The sequence below is a fragment of the Rissa tridactyla genome, chromosome Z (genome assembly GCF_028500815.1).
Source record: "Rissa tridactyla isolate bRisTri1 chromosome Z, bRisTri1.patW.cur.20221130, whole genome shotgun sequence".
NCBI lineage: Eukaryota > Metazoa > Chordata > Aves > Charadriiformes > Laridae > Rissa > Rissa tridactyla.
Window position 1 is genome coordinate 87,068,452 of NC_071497.1, and position 22,831 is coordinate 87,091,282.

Sequence of the window (22,831 nt, forward strand, 5' to 3'; positions counted from 1 at the left end):
GTTTGTTTATAAACACACACATTTTAAATGCTACATGCAACACGGAGCTGACAGGGGTTGCCTTAATACCTACCATGTGTGCGCTTTGTCATCCGTCTGTGGAGGGGGTGAAGGTCCCGACTTTCTTTTACATTATCCTGAGGCAGATATTACGCGTTTTATACAACAGTTTTAATTTCCTCAAGATTTGGAGAATGAATGACTGCCGTGTGTTGGGGGGGGGGTGTTATAAACTGGATTATTGTTGTTATTTGTCTGAACTTCAATAATTTCTCGTGGTGTGACAAAAGGAACCACAATGTTTTGCCTTCCCAGAGAATCTCTAAGCCCTATTGTATGTAAATGCAGACTTACAGAAGCCAGGCGACCGCGGTTCTTCAGAAAGTCATTTTCATCTTGCGATTACATCCTTAGCTGTCATAAAGATTAGTATGGCTCTCGATCCGCGGAGCACTGAATAAATGAATGTATCAGCATGTAGCCTTGAGGAGCCCAATGCAATTTTCATCATGATAAATTGCATAATAAGCGAGAAAGTGTTTGCTTATTAATCCATAACAAGGTTTAGATTGAAAATGGCCTGTTACATTCATGACAGATACAGTACCGACTGCAGACAGCCGAAGATGGAGAGAAATAGAGCAACAATGTGTGCAGGGGGTTAAGTGTGCATCTTACCCTCCCGGTGCCCTGCTGAGCTGCCCCTTTTTGTGCCTGATTTACCGTGTACACAATAACAGCGCACAGCTGCCTGGCTTCTCTCCCTGATGTTAAGAACGTTTTATGAAAGAGCTTTTTATGTCAAGCTTCTGCTTTAAAAAAAAAAAAAAAATCACTTCACGTTTATTGACACAAAAAAAAAATAGCAGCGTTTTTCTTTTTTCCCTTCTGAATTAAATAAATATCTGAGCTGTTATCCAAGACGCTGGTATTTATAACTCCTCCGCTCTCCCAGTTCATCCTGGTCCCCAAAGGCTGCCCTGTGCTAGCCTGCCACGCCGAATGAAACCGCTCACTTGTGAGGATTAAGAGTATTTCTCTAGCATTTATTCAGCTTTGGTTTCTTGGCGTGGATGACGGTAGGGATCATTGCTGTCCGGTATTTTTGCTCTTTGAATTACAAGCTACACTTTGATACAGGTTATGATATAATATACCCAAATTAGCAAATTGCATTCTAATCCATCTATATGATTTTATATATGTGCGAGTACTAAAATAATTAGGCTAAATCTCTTTAGTTTTGATCGTGTTTAGTGGAAAACTTTACTATACTTTTATAACCTTATGGATTCTATCTGTGGGGCCGTCCTACTGTATATAGTAGCACCATCCCTAGCGCTCAAGTACGGGGGACTGTTTTTAGAACGCAGCCTAAACAATTGCTGGAATTGAGGGTTTTAAAGGAGAAATGTGAGCTGGGATCTTTGGTCCTGAAGGTGGTGTGGCACGCGAATTCTCCGGCTGGAGGAGAGACCATTCTTGGTCCCGTGAGGTTTTTGTCTGGCATTGCTTTAGGGAAGTCAGGACTTGTAGACATCCGATTGCTATGTTTTCTCGTCATCGCCATCGAAACTTTTTCCATCTACCTTTTTCCTAGGTGTGACCTACAGCTCTTCCCAAGTAGCTTGTTGCTTTCCGCTTGGTCTAAGGATCAGCTTTTCAAATGCATCTTCCTTATTTTTTTGTAGATAGTGAAGTACATAAACAGTACTCCAAAGTTGTGATAACTTGCGCTAAACATATAAACAAGTTATCTGTTAAAAAAGTCTATATTTCATTGAAAACATTATTCAAATAGCATATTGGTTGCCAAAACCGTCAAGATGTTCAGCTTACTGACGCGGGTGAAGCTGGTGATGGATTTGGGAAAAGAGAGAGCATCGTGCCCTGATGAGGAGGGTACTGGCCACTGAGAATCGGCCTTTGAGAAATCAGCTAAAAGGCATAAATCAAAAAGCACAAATAAATACAGTAATAGATCCGAGGTTTTTACTGTGGTTTGCAGGTAGACTCTGCTGTTAGAGCCGTGCGTTACAGGACAGGCTGCATCCATTTTGTCTGTGTGATGTGTACAGAAATGATTCCTCAAATGTCGCTTACGCTGCCGTGGCTTACGCTGCCGTGGAGGATGTCAGGGCAGGACGAGGACAGGAGGGACGCCACGTGCTGCCGACTCTTGCTGGACGTAGAGAAGTCCTAAAGCTCGTCCATAGAGAACAGAAGCCTGGGTGTGAAGGGCAGCTTTCCCTCTGTACGTTAGTTGTGCATCTGCCTGGTTTTGTCGGGGCGGTGTGGGGGAGCTGGTCCCCTCTCGCGGGGCTGGAGCAGCTGGCCCAGCCCGGAGGGGGCTAATCTCTGCCCACATGCTGATGAATTAACAAAAAGCCTGTTGCTTTTCAGGAAAATGCACGCTTTACCAAGCACCTTGTAAGGAAAAGGACTGCTGGCAGAAGCACCAAGCCTTTTCAGAGTGGGGAAAAAAAAAAAAGTACAGAGGGCTGGGGGTTTGATTGCTTTCAGGAGATAATGAGCCCCTCGGAAAGCCTGACTTTGATACCTCCCTCTTCCTGCTTCACCACCTTTGGCTCTAACAGCCAAACAGCACTTCTAAAGTTATAGGCAAATACAGTTTTACAAGTAAAAGGCCGACAGGGACATCTTTATTGTCGCAGAGGCTTCACTGGTTTTCAGCCTCGGTAGTTTTAATGCACAGAATGTTGGTGAGGAATGGGAGAGAAAATTATAATAAACTTTAGTTTGTATTTATGTGAATTCAGGTCTGTAAAATGGTGATCGATCCATACCTCATCTTCTTGTTGCTCTGGAAAAAGAGTTAATTTGGCAGAGAATGCTTTAACTACCCTGAAGTTCTTTGTTGCAAAGTATTCAATTTGTAAGCTTTCACAGTATTAAATCAGATATTGCATCAAGAAGTATCTTTAAAGACATTTAAAAAACAAATTAAGAGAATGTGTTCTCCTGCGTAGACACCTCTCTCAAAAACTAGAAAAATTAAAGAGATCAGTAATGTAACTATTCAGTTACCATGTGCTACCTGCGTCCTCTACAAAATCATAAACAGACTTTGCAATAAGCTAGTTGAGTTTGTAAACTTCTGTTAATCTTTACCAAAATACTCAGTAGAAGAGCACAGGGGAGGAGGAACCCCTTTCAAAAAACCCCGAGGGGAGATTTTCAGTGCATCTGGGGAAGTGCCACGTCACGCTTATTTTCTCTTACTGACATTTGCACATGTGGTCTCTTGTTGAAGTGTTGGGGGGGAAAAAGCCCACCTTTTGTGTTCTCCGTCCTGCTCTGAAAATGCAGATTTCCTCCGGTCTCACTTCCAAATATTGTCATTGTAAAATCTGGGCTAGGAAACAGCAGAATAACTTCTGTTGAAGAGAAATAATTTTTCTGGTGTAGCCCAAAATAAGAGAAGCTCTCAAATGTTAACGTCACAAGGTAAATAGACAGATTTAACCCAAATATTTTTGGAGTTTGACCAAGTGAACTGATGCCATTTTGAGTCCTGGGGGTTTGGACTTAGGTGGGCTTTGTGGCACGGCGTGATGGAAACGCTGACGCTGGCTTGTTTGGGGGGCTTTGGTGCACCTGGAACACCAAACGTGTATTGTGATTTCCACCTCTTCTGGGTTGTTTCAATTTCTCCTTTCCCTCACTTCTTTTCTGGTTGTGCCCGACTCCTTGTTTTCAGAGCAGAATGAATTTTGTTGACCCCGATAAACCGGTTTTTACCAATTTGGAAGGACACAGAGATGCTGAAGGGGTAGAAGTGTGGATTATACTCTTCTCCGTGTCTCTGGGTTTATTTCCTGCACCTTGCCTGCCGCGGAGGTTGCAGAATGGGATGCCTGGTGATGGCTGGTGGGGCAGAGTCGCTCGTGGCTTCTGGTGCTGTTGTCCCTGTTCCGTGCGTGGTGCCGAGCCAGCCCTTACCCAGCTGGGCATCCTCGGCCTGGAGAAATGCGCGGTGTTCTGGGAAACTGCAGAGTCTAGAGATTGTTTCACTGCTCTAGTACTCGTTTTGTTGAATGTATTTTTATCCCAGGTACATCAGTCAAAGTATTAAACCATCCCAAATCACACTGATAGCAGAGGAAGCTGCAGATGTTATCTTTTTTCATGTAATAAAACTATCTTGTATTGTTAACGTGCGCTTGAATGACATAGTTGCTTTAATGATGAGCTTCACTTTTATTAACATTTAGCGTTTGCGCGATGCTAAATGTAATATAAGCAGCTGAGATGTTGGAATGGCTTTAAAACTCGATGTTGGTGCGTTAGTGCCGTTCACTTACGCGTGTTCGGGAGCAGCGATCTTCCTGTCCCGCTGCCTCTCTGAGCCTCCGGAGCAGCGACTGCTGCCAGGCTCCTCTGCAGAGAAGTACTTCATTTCCACAGGAAAAGAGTAAACCTATGTGTGTCACTTACAGCTTAATACCTTTTTTTGTTACGTCATCTCTAAGTAAAATAGCAAAGAGAAAGAACAGCTGAGGAGCGATTTCAGTGCATTCTCAAACATAATTTTTCATGATTTAGCAAAATCCGTGAGGAATTACAGCTTATTCAAATGCTGGACTGATACCAGGAATGAGCAAAAGAAACTAGCTTCCTTTTTGTTGTCTTTTCTTCATCAAAACCAAAACAAACCACAATTTTTAGGGCTACTACTTGGTGGAAGTGTGGTCATAGCAGCAGGATCAGTCAGACTATATGCTATAGGAAAACGTTAAAATGTTTTTGAGCTGGCAGATTGGTTTGTGGTCTCCCCGTGCTGCAGCAGTCACGTCAGAGAAGGTTTCCTTTGTGGGGTAGGCTGAATGGTTCAGGTTAATCCCAGCGCACGCTGGTTCCCAGGTGTCCCCTCCCCTTCTGTAAAAGCCCAATTTCATATGGGAGCACGTTCATCCCTGCTTCCCCGTACCCCTTTCCCCACTGGTTCTCCCTGGTGGGATGTCCTCTCCCAGGGCGCCAGTGCCGTGCCACCGCGCTGCTCTGCCCTACTCTGTCACCCTCCTGGCCCCCGCGCTTCTCAGTGCTGCCGAACGCGCTGCTCTTGTGCTGCAGAGACACGGATCAGATGGAGCTTGATGGATCAGCTTGATGTGCCAAAGGCACAGAGTTGGTAGCCGGGGAGGTACCTGTGCTCTGGGCCACGGGCTGGGAAGGCTGTGGGTGGCCCGTGGGCAGGAGCTGAGGAAGGGTTTGTAGAATTGCCAGATAACGTACAATTAACCTACCAAAACTGGGCTCTGCTGTGGTACATACAATAGTGATAGCAAAAATAGTACGGTTTTAAGAAAGGAAGCTTTCAGACAAAAGTATGTGTTGTCTTTGTCAGGTGCGTATGCTCTCAATTACCAAGTACCAGATTTTATTTTTGCTTAATGTACTTATTGGGTACTTACTGCCTTATTGTTTCTTGCATTTATCTCGTCATAGCAAATATGAGCATTGTGTGTGGAAAATTTAGGTGCCAGTTAATCCCTTACTCAAAGAATTGCAGTTAAAACCTCAGTGTTAGAAATTCTGAAGAGCTTTTGAGTAATTTCGGTAATCAGAAAGCATAAGGTACGGGGCTGTCTGTCATCTCATCAGGCTGCTGCGACTGACTCATGCAGTAAAGAAAATCAAACCGGATAGATTTGGTGGGTTTAGTTCTTCGAGAAGCTTTTTCTTTTCTCTCCTATACCCAGTGCTTAGCTGAATTAAGGAGAATCACTATGAGCAGGGTATTTGTCAGCCTGCATTTAGAATGTTGTAAAAGAATAAACCATAAATTCTTGGGCAGGCATTCTGTGTTTGCCTCGTCCTCGGTTGGGTGATATGTATTCAGCACATACAGATAATTTGTTAACAAGGCCTTTTTAACACTTTGGACAGATGCGCATACTGTTTTCAATCTTCATGGTTAATTATTCGATTTTGTATTTGATGATAGAACACCCTGACTCCTAATCACTGCTCATTGTTGGAAGTCCATTATATTCTAACTGTTTGAGTGCTCCCGTTGACCTTGAACTGACATTATAAGCTGTTTCTAATCTTTTCACTCTATATTTCTAATGCTCCTTTTCTTTCTCCCCTCTTTGTCTGGTGCCCGTTTAGCATCACAATGGGGCTGCCCCTGAGCCCAGCCGCCGACTCTGCCCGCTCAGCGCGGCACGCTCTCTCCCTCATCGCCACCGCCAGACCGCCCGCCTTCATCACCACCATCGCCAAGGAGGTGAGCAGGGCACCAGCAGCTTCTGCCCGCGCTGGGGCTCCAGGCTCTGCGACAGAATCAAACGTCCCTCCCCACAGAGGGAAGCCGCGAGTGTGGTGTTTGTGTGCCTGCAGGAATCCAAATCCCCCACCGTTTTTGACAGGAGCGATATTCAGCCAAGTCTCATGAGTCGTGTCTGTCTTAATTCGTTGTACCCTGGTTAGATAAACTTCCAGTAGGAATGTGTAAAATCCTCCTCTCTTTACGCGATGCGCATGTGACCCCATTAAGTCTGGATGAAAATGGAGCGGGGGCTGAGCCGTGGGGTGTGGAGGGCGAGGAGGAAGGGATGCTGCTGGGAGGTCGGTGTGGCTGGGGACGGTCTGGCTGAGAGTCGTCCCAGTGAGCCCAGGCACAGCCTGGAGCTTTGCCTGGGCTCGGGCAATAGACGGACCGTTATAAATAGCCCGTTATACAGCAGCCGTCTAATGCCTAAAGATGGATGCTCAAGTATGTGAAAATCATGTAATCCAGACCCAGGTATTTGCTTATCTTGACCTTTAGTTTTAGGAGATTAAGAATGACTTAAAACAGGTAAACCCTTGTTTAAAAACTACATCAGGGGTAACCAGTAGTGGCCCTACTGATCGTGAGTAACTGAGCAGGGGCAATAATCCCTAGGTCTCAAAGTAAAGCAAAACATTCTGCCTAGTACAGGCTTTCTTAAGGTAGCACCTGCATATAACTGTAAGTGCAGATGGAGAATATTTAGCGAGTCGGCGTTTCCCTGTGTAACCCTGCTCTTTGGTAGGTGCACAGACACACCGCCCTTGCGGCCAACACGCAGTCTCAGCAGAATATTCACACCACCACTCTTGCTCGGGCTAAAGGAGAGATCTTGAGAGTCATTGAGATCCTTATCGAGAAGATGCCAACTGACGTTGTGGACCTTCTGGTGGAGGTAAGGCTGTTCTGCCGTATCTGCTGGGGGTTTGGTGCAGCAGTGAATAGTATGGCAGCCTGGAGAAGTTCTACATGGACCATAAACCTTTTTGTGTGTGAAGAGGGTTTGTTTTATAGCCCCCAGCTCATTTTTTTTGCACTTTAAAAGCTTAAATTGCCTTTAAATTGCATTGTTGGGGGGAAAAACGCAAGCAAGAGAATTTGCTGGAGGTACGTTGTGCTCGTGGCGCTGACACTTGGAGGCGCTGGGGGGGGGGTCACATGGGTGGTTTTATCTGTTGCATTCACTGGTGCTGATGAATATTGAAGAACGGTACAAATGATGTAACAGATTACTGATGCCCAGAGGCTTTTTGCAAGCCAGAGCTATTTATAGAGCTCCGATAGCTTGTGTTTACCAGTAGTTTGTGTGGTTCCAGTTGTCAGTACCATTGCTGTTGTAAACTCCATCGTATGCAAGACAGTTCTTGTTTGGTTTATCCCCACTGAATTTTAAAGTCAGATATCAAAGATGCAGTCAGGCACAGAAAAATCTCTATTTTTGCCTGGTAGAAGTTTTATTATGAAACATAAAATATGGTATTTCAAATGATTTTAACTTTTGTTTCCAAGGTTATGGACATCATCATGTATTGCCTCGAAGGATCTTTAGTTAAGAAAAAGGGTCTTCAGGAATGCTTTCCAGCCATCTGCAGGTGAGCTCTTCCTCCAACACTACTGTGAAGAAGACTGTACGGTCACTAGCGCGATATATTTCTTTGAGTGGAACGGTCTTTTACATGATGCTTGGCCCTTGAAACAGCAAACGTGAAGAGTGGTTTCAGCTCACCCATAGCCTTTGTAGGCTTTTAGTTCTCTGCCCCACCTGACAGAGATGTAGATCAGAAAAGAAAAGCATTAACAACTCCCTGAAGTTTGGGTATTTTAAGTCAAAAACCAGGAAAATATTGTGTACTCTCATGAAAAGCTCTGTCCTGCTGCCCCTCCATATATCCTAGCTGCTCCCCTGGAACAGCCACACAAGCCAAGCAGCTTCCTTCAAAGGATTTATCAGTATCTTGGCCGTTACAAAAACAAGAATAACGTACTTGAGTAACAAGTGAGATTCCAATGTGCACAAGCTGCCTGAGTGAATTAGTCACCGCCGTCAGCACCATGCCTTCCTGCGCTCAGCCCGAGCCACGAGCAGCCGGGTAAGCTCAGAGTGAGACTTCCCGGTGTGCCGAGGCAGTGAAACGGAGATGGTAAGGAATAGAAAGTACCAAGGGCTTTCCTGGAACAGAGCCTTGTTTTGCTGCCCTGTGACCGTCTCCCAGGCATCCTCCAAGGGAGCCGCTTGTGCTCCAAAATTGTTGTTGTAGGCAGCGAATGTCACCCTTGCCCTCAGAGAGCCTGCCTTCACCCCCAGTTTTAGAAACGTTTTTGGGATGCTCGCACTGGACGTAGGAGATTGAGTTGAAGTTAAACCTTGCAGAGTGCAGAGAGCTCTGCTGGTGACTTAGAGCTGCCCCACGCTCTGCAGCATGTGGAAACAGCTTCGGCAGTGTTTAAAGCTCTCCATCTCAGTAAAATAACAGGCAGCTTGGTAAAATAACAAGTACGAACTTACAAAATATCAAAGGGAAGGAGAAGCGTGGTGGCTGTCTTGTGCTCGCGCTGTCGGTGACGCGGCAGTTCGGAGGACGCCCAAAGGCACCGGTGGCAGCTCAGCCGCCAGCCCCCACTGCCCATCAGCGGGAGTTCAGCAGCATCTGTCCTCTTTGTCTTGGGCTAGTTCCACTTCACGTTGAAAATGGTACTTTTACATAGCAAAATGTGACTTATAAAATGGGAACACTTACAGTATCTTTAGACTACAATAAATATCCCAGTTGTGCTATTAAACTGGTACAACCAATAAATTATAATAATCATCTGTCAACCATTACATTTTAATTTAATAAGCTATTAAAATACTGGGTAGTTTCAAGAAAAGAACAATTATCCTGTTGACAGGTAGGATACTGATAGAGGTAATCTTCCTTCTTCCTGATACTTTAAAAGGCTTACCTTAAAGTATAAATGCAAGGGTAAGTGGGAATTAGTGCAAAAATCTCCCTGTTCCTCTTGTATTTTTATAGTGCTACGTTCTCTTAAAATTTTGTTAAATTACTAGTAATATTTCCTATTCTACATAGTTATAGCCATTGTAAAAATGATACAGCACCCCACTGATGCGATCATTCAGCCCAGTGGAACTTTTCATCAGATTTTAGCAAATGGTTGAATCTCTGGAGAGATTCCAAGTGGAAGCACCGTGACAGAATCCTGCTGTTAATTCTTTTAATCTCGCAGTGCTCTTTCTGCCGTTCTGCGTTACGAGCGCCCCTGTTGTGGCGAAATCATGCGGGTGTCTCGGTGCTTGGTGTGGAAGCTCTTCTTCCTCGGAGGAAGAACCTTCCTTGTGGCAATAAGGCAAATAGCTGTTGGTGCCTCCGCCATTCCCTGGAAGCGTCGTTCCTGTTTCAGCGGAGCATTAAGCCCGGGGCTGGGCGCAGCCGTGTGCTGGGTTAAAGTACATGATTATCATTCCTCTCGGGTTTTCAGGTTTTTTCACTGTTGTACAAATGTAGCAGTCGTGCCGCTAATTGCTGGGAGCGTGACTCAGTCCTGATGGGTGGTGGTGAGGTAAATCCATGGCGATGGGTATTTTTGGCTATTGTATCTTGCAGCGTATGATTACGGTGTCTGTTTGTTTTTCCCGTGAGTGTTACTCTTTATAGAGGATCGTAACACCTTTTGGCATGCTCCTTGCAAACCCATCACTTATCAAAATAACAGAAGTATTGAAGCACAATGCAATGAACCCAAAATATTTCAGAATTCCTTTAAAATTGCAAAGGGTAATACTGAAAGCTGCAAAATTGTTTGACTCGAGCATTTTCCAGGTACAGCAGTTGCATCGGAGCCGAGCGGTCCCTGATGGGCTCTGCTTGGCCAGGTCCTGTGGTTAGTGCAGGCTGCCGAGTTAAAGCGGTCTGTGGTGGTGTATGCTCACACAGGAGGATAGATCAAATTTAAAATAGCAAGTGTTTTACATGGCTATATTTGGATTTTTAAAGAGTTGGTGGCCTGCGCCGAACGTCCTTTAATGGTGAGGGTTAGCTGGTACCGGCACCAGCCGTGGATTCCTCCCGGCGCTGGGCAAAGTGCTCTGTTGGCCAATGGAAGGTTCTCCACGGAGCAGCCGTGGGCAGCACTCGGAGCAGGGTCTCCGTTAAGATGCCAACTATGGATATGGATGCTCCAGCATGCAAAACCAGATTTGTAGCATATTCTAAATACGTGCTGGCACATCGTTCTCTATTGAACTCTACCATGCAGACGCTAGAAAGGGGTGCAAAGGATTCAAATATTTAAATCTGTGTGTGGTTGTAAGAATGCTAAGCTAACTAAAAGATAAAGAATGAAGCTAAAGAGCTGACGACTGAATGTCAGTTTAAGGAGTAATCTTTTTTAGAAAACTAAACTCAGAAACATCCATTTCCTTGAAGCTTTTTTCCCCCAAACCGTCTGTTGTGCAGCCTGATGGATTCTTCTTTTCAAAGAAAAACACTGACTCAGCGCTCTGTCTAAAGGGGCATTTAAATGCAGTAAGGAGAGAAATGCCGTTTGCTTACGTGTAATGGTGTGTGATACTCCCCTGCTACAGCTGTTGGAGGAGACAAGTGGGCTGTGCCCATTCAGTAGCGGAATGCAATTAACGGGAGTAGAAAACATTTTATATAGAAACTTTCAGTTGTAGTCCATTTTACTTGTAATGATCAAGCGGTGTGGGGTTTTTTGGTAAGTTTATATATAATCCTGAGTTTGCCGGTTGTAGAAAATAGGCGTAAAAGCAGCCCCCTCCCTGTTCACCTGGGACACCACTTTAATTGTGCGGGTGTTCGCAGATTGACATGAAATGGTGAAAATTGTGAATGCTGTCCGATTGCAGTCCTGTGCCTTACGCACCACGGATGGTGGGCTTTGGGCCCTGTGGGTACCAGTTTGCCCACAGCATCATCCCTTTTCTCTTCTTTTTCCTCTTGCCTGGCTCCTGCCTCTCCTGCTCCCTGGCTGTTTACCAACAGCTTTTGATTCCTTCTAAGCACTCCTTTTTGTCATCTCAATAATAAATGAGAAACTATTATTATTCAATAATGAATAGATAAGTGGTGTGGCCACCACTGACCAAAGGCACGTGAAAAGCAAACTGAGGAGGCAGATGTTGGCTGTAAAAGAAGGTAACAGAGATGGTATGTGGCCTGGAAATATTTCCATATCTCTAGTAAAGGGAGTGTTCAAAAGCTGCCCGCCATCCTGCTGGTGGGAAGGGAGAGTTCTGCTCACTCCTGCCCTTCTGCACAACTACTAGCGATTTGCCTCCTTTCCTTTTCTTTTTTCTTTTTTTTTTTTTTTCCCCTCCCCGCAACACCATGTTTCATGCTGTTTTTCTTCCCGACTGCCATCCTGCACTGCAGAAACAAGTGTATCCTACCTGTGTGAGAGCAGTTGCTATGGCACGCTGGGAATCCTGAAGAGCAAGGAGACAGATCATTGTAAGATTTGTTGTTGGAAGCCATAAATACGGTCAGCAGCATATTTTTGTAGGCTGATTCTAGAAATCTTTGGCGGGTGTTGTTATAGCAAAATTTACCTGTAAAATTAAAACTTAATGGGAAATGCAGTCAGCAGTTTTCACAGGCCTGCTCTCCCTTTTGGAAGAAAGGCGCGATGATATTCCTAAAGATTTGAATTCGAAATAAGGATTTTGACTCTTGTGTTTCGAGGTCTAGAAATTCCTTGAATTTTGCAATTGTTTGAATTCGAATCAATGCCTGAACGTTAAGGACTATTTCATGCTTCTCGGTTCCTTTTCACCTGAAGGATCTTATTAGATTAGAGAGTGTTTGATAAATTTTCCTCTCCCCCTCTCGCCGAGTGCCAAACAACAATTTAGGAGTTTGCATATTTTTCCTTGTGTCTTCTCTCATTCTTTCTCATTTGATTTTCAAGCAAAAGTGCTTTTAAGTCATTCAGGGTGTTAAGATTGTCTCGTTTAACCGTTTGACAGCCAGCATTACTGTGGTGTTCGACTGTAAACAAGATGTGCCCAGGGACATTCGGGGGCCTGGCGGTTGTCGCAGAGATTTCTCCCAAACTCAAGATGTGCCCAGGGACGTTCGGGGACCTGGCGGTTGTCGCAGAGATTTCTCCCAAACTCAACGGAAATGTTCAGCACTCCGTAATAAAATAAATAAATCTGGTGGGATTCTGCGGTGATGTATGAAACATCAGTTGGCTTTGTTTGCTGAATGCCAAGTATGAAAACTGGCAGCTGATGGATTTTTAAATCAAATCTCTGTTCTAGCCCTAACGTTAATTACCCAACGGCATTGCAAATTAATTTTAACATCATGCAGGCAGGTCAGATCTCACCTGTTACTTGTTCTAATGTTCAATTCAGGTTCTACATGGTCAGCTATTACGAGCGGAGTCACAGAATAGCAGTGGGAGCTCGCCATGGTTCAGTGGCCCTCTACGACATCCGGACCGGGAAATGTCAGGTAAATAAATCATTGTGACTTCCTCCCCATAAAGTGTGGAAGTTATTGAAAGGAAAGAGCGGCGAGCTCTGCATCAGTTGACATGCTGAGCTGCTGGAACATTATGGATAATGCTGAGGGGATCGATAGTTTAATGAAGGACTCAAAGTATATAGAGCCCTACTGTCTTCATTCACTGGAACTGAGTGGGTGCCACAGATGGGTTAATAATGGAAGCCTGAAGTTAGGTGCTATCCCTGCTCTGAAATAAATGGAAAATCTGATTTTAAAAAGTTAGGGTTTATAGCAGTATACATATCTACTATAGAAGTCACAGAGAAAATGCACTGACCTTTTTTTTTTTTTTTTCCTAAAATTCTTCTCTACAAAATGCCATTATGCTTATGTTTGAGGTATATTCACTTTCATGAGGTTAAATAAGATACATATTTTCTTACCAGTTACCAGTGACCTAAAAGAGGATATACTTAAGGCTAACATTGAAATGAGTGCTTGGATTTAAAAATGTTTAAATGGCAATTTGCCTTTTCAGAAAAGTTCATTGGTAATGTCTTTATTATTCCTTGTACTATGTGATCAGCTATTAGTTATCATTGAATTTCAATAGTCTTTATGTAAAGCTTGGATAAAATAACTGTATTTTGAATCTACCTTATTCTTTTGTGCGTGGAAGTATAATTTTTTTGTTGTTTCTGAGAGCTGTTATCTTTAGTCCTTACAAAATGTGCATTGTAGAGAAGGCAGCGTAGATTTCTTCCCGCTTGATCTGCAGCGTCACTCAGTATTTCCCAAATCTAATACTTCACAGCATTGTATGTTCCAGTATTTTTTGTTAAAGCAGCCGTCCTATGGAAGCTAAGATGGCCAGATTTATTTTGTAAATAGCTATATAATGCAGGCAAATAGGAAGTGTGGACTGCTCTGTCTTGCTTTAGCTGAAGTCATTTGGATCATGATTTATTAATTTAACTAAAAAATGGGTCTGGAGGAACCGCTGTATGTTGATACATCCGACGTCGCTGAGCGTTTTTGCTGTCCAGGATGAGCACTGTTCTGCAGAGCTGTGCGTGTCCCGCTTCCCACATAGTCTCCTCGGCTGCCCGTGCGAGGAGCCCATGCGTGTTGCGGGACTTTTCCCCACCTCTTCCGCTGCCAGGCTGACGAAGAGCTGAACGTCTGCTGCTGGAGAGGCACTGGCCTCAGTCCCTGTCAGTAGGCATCATCCCACTGGAAATCCAGCATGCGAGCTCCAGATCGGCCTGGGAGGCCTTGGCATCTTGCCGTTAATGGCTAATTCCTGCTGCTGCTGGAGAGGGAGAGGTGAAGAGCACAGCTGTGCGCTTCCTTATGTCTGACATCAGAGCGCGAGGAGAGTGGTGACAAAACCCGTCCCTCCGTTTAGCAGCGGCGTTTAACCAGTGCTGTCGTCCCTGCGCTTTTACCTTTGTCCAGTTCCTACTTCAGCTACTGAGCTGGCTCCCAGGTGGGCGGAGGAAGCTGTTGTACAGGGGGTGATTCCGGCGTCTCTGGCTTCACTGTGAGTTCCAGGTGGGTCTGTAACGCGTCCTGCACAGCCCGGTGGGCCGCAGCGGCTCTGCAGACACCCGGGGCTGCTGGGCGGCAGGACAGCAGAGTGTGCCTACGTCTGTGTTTAGGGACAAACCATCCATGGAAACCATCCCTCTGGTTTGATTTGCCCTGGGTTTGGCAGGCGTGCTGAAATACCTTCTTTTTCTCTTCTTTACTTTTTCCTTCGGTTCTCTTAAAGCAGATTCCGTGTAATCCCCACCGGCTGCAGGAGGGGATTGGGCATAGCTGGTGTTTGCCAGCCCTTTCCCCAGCGCGCTCTCCTCCGTGGCAGCTGCAGCCCGCTCTCCCGGGCTCCTGCAGCGAACTCCGCGTTCCTGCCAGGGAATCAGCCCGACCATCGCCTCCGCTAATTTGATGCCTTGGTGAATACTCAACACTTGTTTTCTTACTTTGCTTTCCACGATCGTTTGGAAGCTTGTTAAGAGAGATGGGGATGACCGAAGGGACTTTCAGGATAATTAGGGCAGGGTCCTTTGCAAATTTTATTATTATTCGTGAGGTAGAAAAACGTGGTCAGTGCCATGCATATGCTTATTAGGTGGCAACGCCATCTATTGGATGCAGGTTTCTTATTCCAATTCTGATCTTTTCAGTTATTTCTCACAGTTGCAGATTTCAGGCTGCTCAGAAGACGTGAAATAACTTCAGGATTGTGTAGGTGAAAAAGTTTTGAAATTGGGGAAAAAGCTCAAATTTTCTTTTGGAAGAGCTGAGCAAGCGCTGTCTCACAAACCCCAGGGTTTCTCGACACCCAGTGGAAAGTTGTTCCAGAATATTGATGGCTTCAAATATCAAGGGTTAGAAATACCTTTTTTTTTTTTTTTTTTTTTTTTTATTCCCACACCACTACAGTTAAGTCTTTGTGCCATCATTGACCTTCACCTTAAATAACGGGTTCCTCTCCTTGGTTTTTACCCTGCCGCCTTATTTACAAGCAGCCTTAACGCTCACTTTCAGCCTTTGCTTTGAAAGGTGAAAAGAACAGAGAACTGTAAAAGCTCCTTCTCTGTAAGGTACTCTCCATTTCTCTGAATCCTCCTTAGGCAAAAGAGTCACTTACGTTCTGGGCTGCACACACACTGACTTCAGTGTTTATTCCAGTCTTGCTGCTGGGCTTCCCCAAATCTTCTTTCCCTTCTTGCCTTCTTTGAAACCACACAAAAGCAGAGCTTTAAAAGGCTTTTTATCTGAATGTTACTTTTCCAGATGAAACTGTGTGTCAAGGCTCACAGTCTTTGATGTGTGGTGGTTGTGTCCGTGCGTGTTCCTGTGATGCAGAACCTCCTCTTCTCCCCTAGACTTGCTGCTTGCTCCTGATCCATCCTTTGGTGGTTTGTTACCAGTTGCTGTGGAGGCCGTCCCATAGGGTGGGGGTCTTCTGTGGCTCAGAACACTCTCCCAAGCAGGGGTGTCAGCACATGGTCCCCCAGCTCGGGGAATCACTACAAAATGTTCTTCTTTGTGTTTCTCAAAAAGCCGCGAGGACGGTGGGTTTCTCCGAGCTCCCCGTGTTTGCCTTTCCCCAAAACGGGGTGGGATGGGGTGATGCGCCTGGTGTGCAGTAGAGGACTGTGCTCCATCAGCCCTCTGCCTGGTGCTCGCAGGAGGGAACCTGTGCTCCGTGCTCCCGTTCCTTTGGGTTGCATGCAGAAGTAGAGCCAGAGATGGGCTTTCTGCTTCCTTCTTCCTGGAGCTGAACATCTTTTCCTGCCTACCCTGTCCGCGCAGCACCTCCGCTCTGGTGCTTCAAACTGGAAACCTGCTTTTAGGGACAACGTTTTTGATTTCTGAGATCAAAAACACAAGCTCTGGTGAGCTGAGAGAGCCTTGTCTGCAAGGGGGTGTCTGCTCCATGTCTGCTGGCGCTGCCGGGGGTCCCTCTCCTGTGGGGAGCGGTGGTGGGAGTGGGGGCCAGAGCAGGAGGGCAAGGTGGGCTGATGGCCTCAGGGCTGGTAGCCCTAGGGCTAGCTCACCGTTCCTGCAAGACCTGTCTGCTGGCTCAGCACAGAAGTGCCAGCAGTTCCTTGCTGCGTCCCTCACCTCGCTCCGAGATGTTGTCCCCCAGCCCACGGGGGACGGAGCGGGCGGGCAGTGGGGTCACCGCCACAACGGGTGTCAGCCCCCTGCGCCAGAGCCGCATCCTCCAGGGATGCCTCGAGAAAATAGCAGAAATCCTCAGAAAAGGGAGAGATTTCTTTGTTTGTGGCTGCTTTTGATTTGGGGATGTTTGCATTGAATAATTCATGAAAATATAATCTGGTATCTTACCCGCATGCATACTAACATAGTTACGGTGATGGAAATAAAGCTTAACATGTTGGGTCTTCACGTCTCGCAGCCATGCTAACAAAAATAATCCCTTTTAAATTCAGTTGATGGCAAGATCTGAGCAGCGTAGGGCTTTGTGTTACTGAAATTGCGTCACAGATTTAACACGGTTCGTAGTTAGTAGAGAATTTTGTAGTAATTATCAGCAGCAGAGCAAACGGCTGGCCTGAATATGCGCTTCAAATGCGGTTACTTTATTTTTGCGTTACAGGTGAAATAGGGTGCTAATGAGAGGAGTCTTATGTTCTGCCTGCTTGAAGGAAAAGGGGAGGCATTTTCACTGTAATAATAGGAAACAAAAACATTTTGTATGGTTGGTTTTCTTTCCTTCCAGCACATTTGTATTTTGTTTCAAAGAAAGGTGGTTTTATGTACTGAAGGAGAAATTACATCTAATGATTAATAGAATGATGGATGTCAAGGATCACCTTTTTGAACAAATAATAAATCAACATTTATATATGATAGGTTTTTTCCAGTAAAATCTACAATATTAGTATCACTTATTTAAGAAGGTGTCAATTATTAATACTACCAGTAAAATGTTGCCTCAAAGCCAAAGTTATCTGCATTTCAGTATTTTGCTTTTGGTTTGCATTATTGCTGTTGTGCCTGTTAACGTGCAAATTCTTCCTAATGGTTTTAAGAGATAGTTTATTAATTATAACACTTAAAATTTTTAAACTCTTCTACATTTAATCCTGCTTTCAAGCAATTATCTTATTTCTGGGGTTTTGGATTTTAGTTTATTTTTAAAGCGTTACATCGGCATGAAAATAGCAGCCCTTGTGTATTACATCATGACAATTCCAAATGCGTTGTTTTTTTTTGTTGTTGTTCCTAATTTTTACCACAATTTAACCTGGAGATTTGGTTCTTTCGCTTTTTCTCTTTCCTGTTACATTATTTATTAAATGTTTCCTGAGTGTTGCTCGCTATTCCCAGTGCCCGGCATGGGATGGGAGCGGGGCTGGAATTGCTGTGGGTTCCGGGGCGCTTTCCCGCGGCGGCAGTGGGGCCAGGCAATGTCCGTCCTTCCCATGGCGGTATTGATTTGCCCTTCAGCTGTTTGCAGCGCGGAGAACCCGGGGCCGTGTTGTTGATTATCTACACAATGTCTCGGGGAAGAGTATTGACCCATCGCTGCTCGCTGCCTCTGGCTCTTGATTTTTCACGCCGTCTCCATGACGCTCGTAATAAAACAGACCATCTTAGTGCCGTGCGCTCCAGAAGCCGCCGATCCGCCCGTGGAATGACTGCCGGCGTTCCGGAGAGCCTTTGGTGAGCGAGGCGCTGGGGTCTGGCTCTGTGCCCCGCAGAGGGGACCCGTGCGTCCTGCGTGGCTGCGGGGAAGGGGGTCCTTCGCCTGGGCTTTGTTACTGCGAACAGCAGAGAAGCTTGGTCAGCGCGGCTTCTGAAGCGCTCGAATAATCAAAATGAGCCGGGAGGGATTTCAAGGGAAAGAAAAAAACCAAACCAAACCCCAAACCAACAAAATAACCTGTTATGAAAAGTGAGATGATATGAAAATGTCAAGATCGATACAAAATTTTAAATGCTTTGATAATAAGTTCCCAAATAATTACGGCAAACAGAAATATCAAACTGTTACTGCTTTGTTTTTAGCCAGTAAGCTAAACCACCTTTTTTCAAATTCTTTACGTTATAATTTACTATTAAATAGCCATGTCTTGGAGGAGATTATGGGAAGGAAAACTTTCCAATAGTTTCCTCTATTTCACTAATATTATTTTACACTGTGCTTTAGATTATTACTCTGAACTGCTGCTTTGAGGGGATTTTTTTGTTTTTTTCCATAAATAGGACAGTTCCACGATAGGCAGCCTTCTAGTATTAAACTGCACTAGAAACTCTGTCCTGAAGCTTAAATTAGAATTATTAGAAATACTACCTAAACTTTGGCATATTTTCATACGGTACCTGCTGTTGAATCCGTTCAGCATTTTCTGTTGCTGGAGAAGTAGTGGTTTGTGACCAGAATACCTTTAAATCCCCCAAGAGCGCGGTGTGCCCAGACAGGCGCTGGGAGGTAAAGGCTCCCTAGGAGGCTTTCCCAGCGCGGTGGGATGCGGAGCAGCCCTTGGGGAGATGCTCAGCCCCCTCTCCACCTGGGGGGGACCCATGTGCCCTGGAAGGGCAGGTTTTTCCTTTTTTTTACTAGTGCCTGGTGCCACATCCATCAGCGTGACATCGGCGGTCTCCAGAGCGGCATTTGGCAGTTCAGGGCGTATTCATCACAGGTGATGTCTCTCTCAGGAAAGCACGATTGTAAATGGAGGGAGCCAATGAGTGGCGGCCCCCGGGCAGAGGCGGGGAGAGAGGTGGGAAGGGATCTCTGCTGTCATCAGGTCTGACCTCCTGCACAGGCATCCGGCACCGCTGGGCAACCCGCGTCTTCAGGAGATCATCTCATCTTGATCTTAAATTTTCCAGGGCCAGAAACGTCATAATTTCAGGAGTTAGTGATTTTCATTAAAAATGCTGCGTTTTGTTTCTAGTTTGACTTTGCTTTAGCTTCAGCTTCCGACCACTAGGTCTTATTTTATATTTAACTGTTAATTTGCGTAAGAAATTAGTTTATTTTCTGCACATGAGTGCTCTAAACGTGGTCAGAGTCCCACCATCGTACTTGACAAACCAAAGACATGAGGCTCCTTGGGATGACAAGAGGAAACGGCCTCAAGTTGCGCCAGGAGAGGTTTAGGTTGGATATTAGGAAAAAAATTTACACTCAAAGGGTTATTAAGCATTGGAACAGGCTGCCCAGGGCAGCGGTTGAGTCACCGTCCCTGGAGATGGTATTGCCGGATCCCATGGAATTTGTTCAAGTTTACGAAGGCTTTCCAGCGGTTTGGTCAGTGCCCAGCAGTTCTGGTGTTCTTGCTCAGCCCGACCAGCAGGGAACTTCCCCGGTTGTCTTGAGTGCTGGGAGAGCTGGTCAAGGTGGTGGGGTTGGGTTGGGTGGGTTGGGGTTTTTTTTTAAGGTAGCAAATATAAACACAGCCATAACTTTGTGCTTACATGTGGTTTGGCTGGTGCCCTTTTGGTTTCCATGCTTCACCTAATCACTGTTTCAGCCCAGAAAAACACAAATGTACATTCTTCTCGAAATTCACATTCTGCTTGTTCACGTGACTTTTGACAAATTTCCTCAGGTTTCTATTTATAGAGAAAGGGATGGATAGGCAAAAGGGAAAATGTATGGCTGAATCACCTCTCCGTTCTCCGCAGAGGTTATATTCAGGTTGCGGATTAGTCACGCTATGCTCAAAAATGAAAACCCGGTACAAAATGTTTACAGCCTCATTCTGTGCCTTAATTCTATTTCGAAAACAAATTATCATAAGAAAAGGGCCGAATAAGAATAACAACTTTAACAGAAGGGCTGCTATGCAATTAGCCTAGTGCATGTATGGTTTTATACTTTAATTTTCTTCCTTTATCTGTGTGATCTCGTGCTGCTTTTATTCTGGATAGCAGAAAGCTGCCTACATTTGAACAGACAAATACTTGCTGGCAATTTTTCTCCTGTTCCTGTCGGTTGTTAGGCACACGTTGTCCTCCTTAGGCTGTATAAAAAAACCCCGACACAGGATTGCGGTGGTTCTGTGTCCGCTGACTTGCTCGGGACCGGAGGGATGTCTGACGGCATGAAGGTGCTCTCGGCTTCAGCCTGGCGGCTCCGGCGGGGTTTTAAGCGTATGCAGAGCTGCCTTTAACTGAGTCATACTTATCAGGGACTGCAAAGGTTAAGCTTTATCAGCTGCACAAAAAAAGGTTGAGGTTTCATCAAAAACTTCCATCCTCACAACCTGTCGACCACAATTTGATGATGATTATTGATTATTTCACAGCCTTTCACTCACTCTGGCACCGCGGCCAGCCTTGATATACAGATAGGGCCGCAGTCCGGCTAAAATAAGACTCCATCTTGATAATGGACTGCGATGAGATACTGTTATTTGATAAAGATAATTGATGTTTCGCAGTGAATTGGAAAACAGTTCTGAGCGCGGCAGGTCTGTGGCAGCTCCGTCTGCAAACGTGGCCTTTGTTTACAAGAGGCAGCAGAAGCCACGCCACGGGACCTGCAGCCACCCTGCTCTGCGCTGAAGGCACTGCGGCAGCGGGAATGGCAGGCTGTGGCCAAAAACCAACCACTGACGCTGAGAAGCGCCATTTGGGATTTTGCAGTCGGGATGAAGTTTCTCCAGCGGGTACATAGCTTAGCGTGCTTCTGCTGGGACACCTGGAGATCTTGTGTCTTTGATGGGGATCTACTTCATAATTTATTTCAGGTGAGCTGGTGTCCTAAAACCCTGCTTTTTAAAAATTTATTCATTTATTTATACATGATGCTTGAATTAGGCAAAATGCTACTTGAAAAAACTTAAATTTGCCAAGGGAAAATGAGGCATAGTGTGGGTCTAGATTTCTTCACTTCCTGGAGTTTTAGCTCATTAATTTAAAACACAATGCGTGCTTCTGGCCTCCCATCTCCGCCTTTGTTGACTACACACGTGCAGCCCCTGGTTTTGAACTGCTTAAGGTATCACTCATCGCAAGTTCTGTTCGCCCAAGTTCTTTTAGTCCTATTACAACCTCTGTAACCCCTAATTAAGCAATAGGAGATGGCAGGGAGTGGGGTTATCACAAGCTAATGACACCCCAAGTGTGCTGCGGGGCACAAGGTTCATCTGTGTGCCGCTAATCCTCCGGGGGAGTGATTATCTCGTGATAAACGTGCCACATTGCAGTGCGGGGACGCCAATGCCGTGCGCTCCTGCCGCTGCCGGCTGGCCTGAATACACTTCCCATTCCAAACGGCGTTTTTCCCATTGATTTTACAAACTTGACAGTTTTGAGGTTTTCTGAAGTGACTTACATACTGTGCAAAGTCATGACCCAGGAGATATGCTGCTTTATTTTTTTTTTATTTTTAAAGAAATATATTTATTAAGAATATGCTTACCAAAAAAAAATAATGCAGTCATTTTTGCCAGGCTAGAAGCCCCCTCAGCAGGTTGAATGCAACTAAAAGGTGATGTTAAATTCAAAACAAATAATATTTTGCATAAGATTGTAAATTATCATCAACATACAGTTGAAATTCCTTTCTTTGGAGGTGCATTAACACAGAAAGAGAGTGATGTTCTGCTGTTTCCTTTCCAAATGGAACACTAAATCAGTGTTACCAGACTGTAGGTGTATTTCAGGTAACTAGATTTTAGGGTACACGGTTGTTACTGATTTTGGAATGATGGGAAAATGTTAACGGCTGAAAGTTCCTTAGTCATATTTTGTTAATCGGTGTCTCTAGCACTATTTTATAGCCAAAACAGATTTAGTGTCATTATTCGTTAATTATAATCTTGATAATCCGTAAGCATTCTTTTGGAGGGGGGGCTGTTCCTCCGTGTGCAGGTGGGCAGCAGGCATTTCATCTGGCTCTCTAAGGTGTCTGCCCCTTACCTGGGCAGCTGAAGCCTTTTCCAGAAGATACGTCTTCTGCTCTTCCCACCGACAGGGCTCAAACTGAACAGGTCCATGAATTTTATGGGAAAACATCCATCTACCTCCAGCGCTGTTCTTATTTTTAGGGGATTTTTGGCTGTTGCCATCAGCCTGGGTACTTTGTGTTCCTGCTTGGCTGGTGGCTCCAGTCTTGGAAGCTCGGAGAAGCCACTCCGAAGACCGAAACTCTTCACCAGCATTGAGCTGGAGATGATGCAGGGTTGTGTATGGGGCTGTATATTTTGATGGGTGATTTATGAAAACTTTGTCTCCTGTAAAGACACCTGCTGAAGGCGATGTCCTTGCTGTTGCTGATACGATGACGTGTACAGCCAGGGGTCCCTGGGGAGGGGGTGCCCGGCTGGGGAGCCCCGGCATCGCTGCCACGAGCATCGCTTTGCTGCGCCTCCCCGGGAGGAGGCTGCGGGGTGATGCCGATACCGGCTTTTGTACATAAAAACTGACACTTTTACCCGAAGATTAAAGAGAAGCCTGTGTTTTGGTTCGGTTTGTTTCAAAGCAAAAGATGCTTTTAAACATTGGCTAGGATCAATACTGTTTGGTCCGCGGTACTGTATTTGGCTGGCTGCAGAAT

At 45.2% G+C, this 22,831-nt stretch overlaps 1 protein-coding gene across 4 annotated transcripts in view; it reads left to right on the forward strand.

The window, feature by feature from the left end:
• Positions 1 to 22,831, forward strand: part of LOC128902392 (WD repeat-containing protein 7) — a 123,989-nt gene that overhangs the window by 87,928 nt on the left and 13,230 nt on the right. For all 4 annotated transcript variants that reach the window (XM_054185352.1, XM_054185351.1, XM_054185353.1 and 1 more), the window contains 4 exons: positions 6,136 to 6,253; positions 7,044 to 7,193; positions 7,808 to 7,890; positions 12,684 to 12,783. In XM_054185352.1, coding sequence (XP_054041327.1) covers positions 6,136 to 6,253; positions 7,044 to 7,193; positions 7,808 to 7,890; positions 12,684 to 12,783 — 451 coding nt within the window. The remainder of the gene's footprint in view (positions 1 to 6,135; positions 6,254 to 7,043; positions 7,194 to 7,807; positions 7,891 to 12,683; positions 12,784 to 22,831) is intronic.